Raw genomic sequence first — 10,231 nt, forward strand, 5'->3', positions numbered from 1 at the left:
TTGCCGCCATCCACTAGGTGGCTTCAAAGTAACCGTGTTATTTCAAGGGTTGGCATGGCAACGGAATACAACCTGAGCGAGTTACAAAGCTAGTGCTGAATGAGTAACGTTTCTTCACTATAAAATAATTTTAAATTATTAATAATTTCAATTCATTATTTGTTTTTGTTCTGGGTTTGAAAAATTGAAATAGTTTCCCACTGAAAAGATGAGAAAACGAGTTGAGAAATCCTCCAAAGAAAAAGTGGACAAGGTGGATTCTGGGTTTGAGGAGGAACCATCCAAAACTGCAGGTATCTGAGTGTAAAAACAGACTAGATTTTGATTTCATGTAATCTTTAAATAACCAAAATATATGTCATGTCCGAAGATAGCAATAAAAGTCAACTGAATGTCAATGTTGTTTTGTGGTATCACTCACATTAGATGATTACCAGTGTTCAGGAAATCTGGAGTTGGACTTCACAGAACTGTGTAAGCTCTTGGGTGTGAAAAAGATCCCCTCTGTCAAGATGAAACAGTCAAAATCTGTGATGGGTAAATATGTTGTACATAAGACAATTATGATCTGCTACCCCAATAAAGATGCTTTTTTATGCCATAAAACTCTTCATTTTTTCCCCTAATAAAAACCCTAACCTGGACTGAAGAACACAATCAATCTCAGACATACTTAGATAGCCAAATGACAACATGGTCCTCTGAGCCCTGCCTCGAGATAGAGCTGGACAATGAAGACCATGACAGCGTAAAAGCAGTCAAGATATCTGGTAAGGCTGTTGCTTCTTTGTAAACAATTAAATGCAGATGTTTAAACTCCTAAGAAATACTTAATATCAAAATGTCTTTGTTATTATTATTATTTTGGTAGGATGGAAGGTGGATGAGATGATGCTGCAGGTGCTGAGCAGGACATTGCCATCCCTCAGTAATTTCCAGTGCTTACAGTGAGTCTTTGTGTGTGTGTTTATGGGTGTTGATGTTGCAAATAAACAGTATTTTACATCCATTTCCCATTAATGGTGATGCTTTGCAGCATGTGGCGTGTAGGCCTGACGGATTGCACTTTTGCCTCCTTGAGAAACACAGTGTCTCTGTGCTCAAATCTCAGGTGAGATCAGTCAAACAGAATGTCTAAAATTCTCATCATTAATCCTGTAATACCCACATTTAATGCGTTTCAAATGATTTTTAGAGCGCCCTTATTATGCTTTTTCAGATATTACCTTTCATGTAGTGTGTATTATAACTGTTTGTGAATGTAAAAGATTTGCAAAAGATCAAAGTGCACGATAAATGGAGTTATTGTCTCCAAAAAGAAAGAACTGATACTGAACTGCCTGCAACAGGTCATCAGTAATTCCAGTCTTACTTCTTGCATGAACCTATATAGGTTTGTAACAAATGTACAAAATTCAGATATGGTAATAATTGTTTCGTTTCCCACATGCGCTGTAAGTTGTAGAGCGATCACAACAGACTGGGCCGTCTGACCAATCAGAGCAGAGTACGCTCTCGTAAAGGAGGGGTTTTGAGAGACTGAATCTGAAAGTGTTTCAGATACTGAGGAGATGCTGCAATGTATATTATGAAAAAATAAAGTGTTTTTTGACCTTGGATAAATGTAAATCTGTTGTAGGAGACCTCCAAAACAAAACTAGGAACCTTTAAAATAGCATAATAGGGGCACCAGAAAACATTTATTATATATGTAAGGCACATTTCCAAGTCTTAAATGATCATCTTTCATGAAATTATATCCATTAGTGGGCAATACTTTTTGCTTTACAACACTGGATCTATTCAGAAAATAAATTATGATAATGTGATAATAGATACTGGAAAATCATCTACCAACTTATATCTTGCCAGGAAAGTGGTTTTGGATGGCAATCCACTCCCTGAGCAGAGTTACCACTTACTCATAGGGGAGGACAGCATGTGAGTCATTCCCATTTTTAAACACACACACACACACACACACACACACACACACACACACACACACACACACACACACACACACACACACACTCTCACACACTCACACACACACACACACACACACACACAAAACAGGCTTGCTGCTTACAATATGTTCTACAATTCAAAAGTTTGGGGTCAGTGGAGTCTGTTTAAAGGAATTAATACTTTTATTCACCAACTATGAATTAATTTGCTCAAAAGTGACTGTAAAGGCATTTGTGTTTATAATGTTACCAAAGAATTCTATTTCAAATAAATGCTGTTTTGAATTTTTTATTCACCAAAGAATTCATCTATTCATCAAAAAATGTATCACTTTTTCCACAGAAATATTACACAGCACAAATGCTTTTAATAAGAAGACATTTTTCTTGAGCAGCAAATCAGCATATTTCTGAAGGATCATGTGACACTGAAGATTTAGCTTTGCCATCACAGGAATAAATTATATATTAAAGTAAAAAAATTTCACAATATCACTGATTTTACTATATATATATATATATATATATATATATATATATATATATATAGTACTAATAATATAATATATACAGTGGGTACGGAAAGTATTCAGACCCCCTTAAATTTTTCACTCTTTGTTATATTGTAGCCATTTGCTAAAATCATTTAAGTTCATTTTTTTCCTCATTAATGTACACACAGCATCCCATATTGACAGAAAAACACAGAATTGTTGACATTTTTGCAGATTTATTAAAAAAGAAAAACTGAAATATCACATGGTCCTAAGTATTCAGACCCTTTGCTCAGTATTTAGTAGAAGCACCCTTTTGATCTAATACAGCCATGAGTCTTTTTGGGAAAGATGCAACAAGTTTTTCACACCTGGATTTGGGGATCCTCTGCCATTCCTCCTTGCAGATCCTCTCCAGTTCTGTCAGGTTGGATGGTAAACGTTGGTGGACAGCCATTTTTAGGTCTGTCCAGAGATGCTCAATTGGGTTTAAGTCAGGGCTCTGGCTGGGCCATTCAAGAACAGTCACGGAGTTGTTGTGAAGCCACTCCTTTGTTATTTTAGCTGTGTGCTTAGGGTCATTGTCTTGTTGGAAGGTAAACCTTCGGCCCAGTCTGAGGTCCTGAGCACTCTGGAGAAGGTTTTCATCTAGGATATCCCTGTACTTGGCCACATTCATCTTTCCCTCAATTGCAATCGTCCTGTCCCTGCAGCTGAAAAACACCCCCACAGCATGATGCTGCCACCACCATGCTTCACTGTTGGGACTGAATTGGACAGGTGATGAGCAGTGCCTGGTTTTCTCCACACATATCGCTTAGAATTAAGGCCAAAATGTTCTATCTTGGTCTCATCAGACCAGAGAATCTTATTGCTCACCATCTTGGCAAACTCCATGCTTGCTTTCATGTGTCTTGTACTGAGGAGAGGCTTCCGTCGGGCCACTCTGCCATAAAGCCCCGACTGGTGGAGGGCTGCAGTGATGGTTGACTTTCTACAACTTTCTCCCATCTCCCGACTGCATCTCTGGAGCTCAGCCACAGTGATCTTTGGGTTCTTCTTTACCTCTCTCACCAAGGCTCTTCTCCCCCGATAGCTCAGTTTGGCCGGACGGCCAGCTCTAGGAAGGGTTCTAGTCGTCCCAAACGTCTTCCATTTAAGGATTATGGAGGCCACTGTGCTCTTAGGAACCTTAAGTGCAGCAGAAATTTTTTTGTAACCTTGGCCAGATCTGTGCCTTGCCACAATTCTGTCTCTGAGCTCTTCAGGCAGTTCCTTTGACCTCATGATTCTCATTTGCTCTGACATGCACTGTGAGCTGTAAGGTCTTATATAGACAGGTGTGTGGCTTTCCTAATCAAGTCCAATCAGTATAATCAAACACAGCTGGGCTCAAATGAAGGTGTAGAACCATCTCAAGGATGATCAGAAGAAATGGACAGCACCTGAGTTAAATATATGAGTGTCACAGCAAAGGGTCTGAATACTTAGGATATATCTGAATACTTTTTTAATAAATCTGCAAAAATCTCAACAATTCTGTGTTTTTCTGTCAATATGGGGTGATGTGTGTACATTAATGAGGAAAAAAATGAACTTAAATGATTTTAGCAAATGGCTGCAATATAACAAAGAGTGAAAAATTTAAGGGGGTCTGAATACTTTACGTACCCACTGTATATATATAGTATGTATACAGATAGTTATAAGTACTATAACCTAATGCTAACCCTAAAGGAACACTTTCTGCAAAAAACTTTGTTTATACCATTTTTACAAATGAGGACTTCCTCAAAAGGAGGTTCTGTCAGAATTAGTTCACTTCTGGATACAAATTTGTCCCCAAAATATGGTTAAGAAGGTACACATACACATTTACTTCTTGCAATACAGAACTTAAAGGTGCAATGTGTACATTTTAGGAGGATCTATTGACAGAAGAGCAATATAATGTACATAACTATGTTTTCAGTGGTGTATAAAGACCTTACATAATGAACCATTATGTTTTTATTATCTTAGAACGAGCCATTTCTATCTACATACACTCCCTTACAGGTTAAGTCGCCATTTTACGCCAACATGTTTCTACAGTAGCCCTAACCATACAAACTGCTCAACAGAGCGCGTTTGCTTGACTGGCTACTCTCTTCTGTCTCAGATGACGACATCTTTGTCCTGTGTTGGCAACCGTAGCTTCTCTAGCTAGATGCTGCTAAAATGTACACACTGCACCTTTAAATGTGTTATAATGCTATCTCTCTCAAAATGCATTATTTGTGTAGTTTTTACACTCAGATCTTATTAAGAACTTTTGTCCATGCTAGGCTGACAGACTTGTCACTACGTAACAGTCGTATAGGAGAGGAAGGAGCTCGTCTGATTGGCTCGGCTCTGTCCACTGTACACGCTGCCAATAAAAACCTCCTGTCACTCAACCTGGCCTTTAATAGCATTGGTGATGCGGGTGCAAATCACATTGCTCAGGTGTGTAGAATGGAAGTATGTCTGTCTGAAGGTGTTCGGACAGTTTCTAATGAGGTCAAGACTGCATATAATGAAAAACTGAGTTTTTATTATCACCCATCCCTCTTTTTAAAGGGTCTGCGTCTCAACCGTTCCTTGCTATGTCTGTCCTTATCCTACAATCAAATAGGAGATGATGGAGCAGCTCATTTGGCTGAGGTACACATACTGTACTTATATTAACAACTGCATCTCATCTGCCTTACTTTGCCTAACTTGAGACATTAGACTGTGAAACGTGTATTTCTATGCAACTCTTTCTCATTTCTTTCTTTAGGTGCTTGGCCCCTTTGCTCTGACGCATGAGGAGATAGTTGAGAGAAGGAAGCTGTTAATTAAAGGTGAACAATCAATGATCCAGCCGTCTCTGGTTAGTCTTGCAGACTTGCATGAGCAGCCTCTTTCCGTCCGGAGCAGCTCTTCACTGGATCGCCTCAACAAGAGTGCAAAGAACACCACCAAAAAGAAGGTAGAGCAGTTTTGTTTCTTATATCTTATGTATTTACACACATACGCATGAAAAGAGTCTGTCTCTTATGATTTAAATAAAATACAATAGTTTACAGTTGTTTAAGGATGTTTGTGTGTAGGACAACCCTAAAAAAGAGGAGAAACCAGCACCAGGTCAGGCAGCCAAGAAAGAGGATCCAAAGGTGGCCAAGAAAGGTAGTTAAATTGCTTTGGACAACTGTTTATTTATTGCACTTTATATTTGATGGTTTACATGTAGAGTGAATATTTCACTTCTTGCTTTTCACTCAGATGATAAAGTTCCCCGTAGTCAGGCCGGAAAAATAGGAGGCAAAGACAAGAATCTGCCAGTGTCTGAACAAGAGGTAAGAATTAAAGGGTTAGTTCACCCAAAAATGAAAATTCTGTCATTACTCACCCTCATGCCATTCCACACCCGTAAGACCTTCGGTCATCTTCGGAACACAAATTGAGATATTTTTGTTGAAATCCGATGGCTCCGTGAGGCCTGCATAGGGAGCAATGACATTCCCTCTCTCAAGATCCATAAAGGTACTGAAAACATATTTAAATCAGTTCATGTGAGTACAGTGGTTCAATATTAATATTATAAAGCGACAAGAATATTTTTGGAGCGCCAAAAAAACAACAAAATAATGACTTGTATAGTGATGGCAGATTTCAAAACACTGCTTCAGGAAGCTTCGGAGCGTTATGAATCAGCATGTCGAATCAGCTGTTCGGAGCGCCAAAGTCACGTGATTTCAGCAGTTTGGCAGTTTGACACGAGATCTGAATCATGATTCGATACACTGATACATTATGCTCCGAATCTTCCTGAAGCAGTGTTTTGAAATCGGCCATCACTAAATAAGTTGTTATTTTGTTTTTTTTGGCGCACCAAAAACATTCTCGTCGCTTTATAATATTAATATTGAACCACTGTACTCACATGAACTGATTTAAATATGTTTTTAGTACATTAAAGGTGCTCTAAGCGATGTCACACGTTTTTAGGCCAAACATTTTTTGTCACATACAGCAAACATCTCCTCACTATCCGCTAGCTGCCTGTCCCCTGAACACACTGTAAAAAAACGCAGTCTCTGTAGTCGCCACAAGCTCCAAAAACGGCAGTAAAAACAAACTGGTGCAGCCTGGACCACAAAACAATAAACAGCGCTCCAGCCAATAACCGACAAGAATGATTTTAAATGCGCGTTCATGACTGTTTCAGGAAGAACGGAGGGGAGGGGGAGGAGGAGGAGGAGGGAGGGTCTAGCTAACCTCTGTTTTTTTTGACAACACTTCGAACGTCAACAGGAAGTTACTCCACCCAGGATCGCTTAGAGCACCTTTAATGGATCTTGAGAAAGGAAATGTCATTGATGGCTATGGAGGCCTCACTGAGCCATCGGATTTAATCAAAAATATCTTAATTTGTGTTCCGAAGATTAACGAAGGACTTACAGGTGTGGAACGGCATGAGGGTGAGTAATAAATGACAGAATTTTCATTTTTGGGTGAACTAACCCTTTAAGTTAACAACAACAACAAAAAAGACAGCAAGGAAAGCAAGTACTTATCCCATTGCACAAAAAGGGGAAATTAATATTTATGTATATGGGTGGATAAATGTTTAAGATACTGTGAAAAATAGATTGTTTTTGACTTCATGAAATGATGAAGAACTGCAATTTTCCAGAATTGCAACCTACTTGGAGTCTTTAGAAGTACAAGGAGTCAAGTTACTCATACACTTTGCTAAGGCAAGGAATTCTGAAACGTGACCCCCACTTAATTCACAAGCTGAAGTGTTGAGACTACACTCGTACACACCATAACTCCCTCACCACCGCCGCTGTTCCGCATGAGTCACCCTCAACCTTTCTGTCCATAAAACTTTTTTAAAAAATCAATCTTTGTCAATTTCATGACACTTTAGATCATTACATTTACATTTATTCATTTGGCAGACGCTTTTATCCAAAGCGACTTACAATTGAGGAATACAATAAGCGAGTCGTCATGACGAGGCAAATAGACACAAGAGATCATGTTTCAGGATTCCAAAGTCTCTGAGAACCTGACACCTTGCACTTCTGGAGACTCCAGGTAGTTTGCAATTCTGGAAAATTGTGGCACCGGAGACTAAGTATTAAGGTAAAGAATTAAGTGTGAATCCACCAGAAACTCTTTAAAGCAGGTGTAGCATCCCTGCTCCTGGAGGGCAACCTTCCTGCAGACCTCCAACCCTGCTCCAGCACACTTATCTGCTATACCTTGGGTGCTTCTCAATACTCAAACTGATGCTTCCTCGTTTACTTGCTCATACGTCCTCAAGCCCATGACCTGGAAACAGATTCAGCCATCTTGAAGGACAACTCAGTTCTCTAATCGCACCACGAGGAGGCGAGGAACCTTTCTGAGGAGTCATGAGTAAGGATACACAGGTGTATCCTTCCCTCTCATCCTAAGGGGGTGGAGCTAAGACAGGAAATGAGGGTGTACAAATAAGAAATGAGAAGCACCTCCTTTCCTTGAATCTCAGCTCTACCCCGTAGGATGTGAGGGGAGGATGCAAGAAAAAAAAAAGGGGATGTAGGAATCGAAGTAAAAGTTATTTGTATATTGGAATGTTCTTGATCACTCGAGAGTCACAAGCTGTGCTCGAGGGATCTGCCCTCATGTTTTTAAAGTTTGGTTATTTTAAAAAAATCATAATAAATATTAATAATGCAAGATGGTCCCATTGAAATATGAGATGTAAAGTTTATTTAAACTGAAAAAGTATAAAATACATTTAAATTATTGTTGACAGATGTGAAGGGGGAGGAGAATGTATACGTGAGTCAGGTTTCTCGATGAGAAAACCTTCCACAAAGGCTACACTCGTGTATCCTCGCTCATAGCTCCTCAGGAAGCTTCCTCACTCCTCGTTCCTCGTGGTGCAGTTAGAGAATTGAGATGTTCTGCAAGATGGCTGAGGTCGATCGGTTTCCGGGTCATAGGATGGAGGGCGGAGGAGTGAGGAAACGAGGAGGGATATTTGTAGATGCACCCCTTGATTAGCTGGTTCAGGTGTGTTTGATTAGGGTACAGGTTGGAGATCCCTGCTTCAAAGTATTTTGCAGTTAACATGCATCTTTTCTTGAAACCGTTTTTTTTTTTTTTTTTTTGTGACTCTGCTCCCCCAATGAGCATTTCTTGTCCAATGATCACACCTTAATGTTGCAGTTTCTATAGTATTGCATCCTTTTCATGGGCATTTCACAATTTTTGACTTTTCATTGTGAGTTAAATTTCATTTTTGGCTCATTGTACCTGTAAAAGAAAACCTGATTGATAATTATGCACATCTAAATATAAGCCGTTTTTCACTTCCAGGCCTCGTTAACAATTATATATCACTTATAAATGATTATATACAAAATTAATAGTAGTTATTAAGATTGATGTGGTTTAGAATTGGTAAAATTTGCTTGGAAAAAAAATATGATCAGAATATCAACTTGCTTAATAATTATGCATGCACTATATGTATTTGTATGTATCGCCATTCCATCTTAGTCCATGATAAGAATTTCCTAAATGTTTAGGAAACCTCTTTACTAAAATAAGAGCTTTGAAAATTAAACATCCTTCCCATTAAACATGAACATTTGTATGTCAGACAGTGGAGGTTGTTGAGACTGTGATTCCTCTCTTGGATCCTGGAATTGTGCACACTGGAGGGAAAGTCATTCATCCGGGAAACACATGCCTTACCTCTCTGAATCTCTCAGGTGATTTCATTTCAGACTTGATTTTATTTCAGTATTAGAGTTAAACATGCTTGTACATTATGGCTGTAATGTTTTCTTTTCTGATAATTCAGGAAATAAACTGACTGAGCAGTCGCTCAAGCTGTTCCTCTCATCTTTGGAAGGCCAGGGTGAAAGTGGACTTCTGCGTCTTTCTCTCAATGTGAGTCTCCTCACTCTTTTTCTAAACCATGTAAAGAGATTGTTTTAATTTCAGCTATGTTTTTTTCAGAGGAATCAGTTTCCGTCAGATTGTGACAGCTTCCTGAAGATACAGGAAATGATGTCTCTCAAGGACCCTCTAAACAAAAACAACACTGGTCAGGTGGAGGATGAACATGGTGAACCAAAGACCACCAGTGCAGCTTAATAATGTAAATGACAAGAAAATAAATGTTAACATAAGAAATGACTGCCCCAACTCAACTATATCAATATTTCATGGTTCCATAATGTTAATCTTCTGATTTTTTTTTTTTTTTTTTTTTAAGTTTTGCTAAATTGTATTTTCATATACACTGAGCATAAAGGGCTCTAGATGCGGTTAAATATTAGTTTGTTTAACATTTTGGTCACTACACGCTATTTCATTGTTTTGATAACTTTTTTAACGTTCTAAAATGTGGAAAATATGCAGGCTTACTGAAAAACCGGGTATTGGTTTAAATGTACATTTTACTTTGTATTTCTGCTATATTTCAGCACATTTTAACTTAAGAATTATTTACGTTTTACCATTTTTCATTGTCATTGTATCATATGCTACATGTTTATGAAAATAAAGCAAGTCCACATAATGTGTTACTCTATTTTTCATTCATCTGCAGAACTTCATACTTTTCCCATCAACAGACAAAACGCACACTAACAAAACCACTGTGATTGGTCCATCCGTTTCAGCGCTGAGAAAAGTAATCGATGGCACGTGACAACGTAGCGCTCATACAGGAGCTTGATAAATTATACC

General features: G+C 38.6%; 1 protein-coding gene across 1 annotated transcript; it reads left to right on the top strand.

Annotated features, from left to right (window-relative positions):
• The first annotated feature begins 32 nt into the window (after positions 1 to 32).
• On the top strand, positions 33 to 10,061 carry lrrc71 (leucine rich repeat containing 71). The gene is made up of 14 exons (XM_048202578.1): positions 33 to 293; positions 427 to 537; positions 651 to 770; positions 872 to 947; positions 1,037 to 1,111; positions 1,873 to 1,941; positions 4,792 to 4,951; positions 5,066 to 5,149; positions 5,268 to 5,459; positions 5,581 to 5,656; positions 5,753 to 5,826; positions 9,135 to 9,246; positions 9,339 to 9,427; positions 9,497 to 10,061. The coding sequence occupies exons 1-14, from the start codon at positions 209 to 211 to the stop codon at positions 9,632 to 9,634; spliced, it is 1,461 nt and encodes a 486-aa protein (XP_048058535.1). The 5' UTR covers positions 33 to 208; the 3' UTR covers positions 9,635 to 10,061.
• Positions 10,062 to 10,231: the final 170 nt, after the last annotated feature.

The sequence above is a fragment of the Megalobrama amblycephala genome, linkage group LG9 (genome assembly GCF_018812025.1).
Source record: "Megalobrama amblycephala isolate DHTTF-2021 linkage group LG9, ASM1881202v1, whole genome shotgun sequence".
NCBI lineage: Eukaryota > Metazoa > Chordata > Actinopteri > Cypriniformes > Xenocyprididae > Megalobrama > Megalobrama amblycephala.

What these genes read in the sequence shown, in the direction of transcription:
- lrrc71 (XM_048202578.1), top strand. Translation starts at nt 209, where the DNA reads ATGAGAAAACGAGTTGAGAAATCCTCCAAAGAAAAAGTGGACAAGGTG. An exon ending in GGAACCATCCAAAACTGCAG is followed by an intron (nt 294 to 426) that starts GTATCTGAGTGT and finishes CACTCACATTAG; the next exon opens with ATGATTACCAGTGTTCAGGA. An exon ending in TACCTCTCTGAATCTCTCAG is followed by an intron (nt 9,247 to 9,338) that starts GTGATTTCATTT and finishes CTGATAATTCAG; the next exon opens with GAAATAAACTGACTGAGCAG.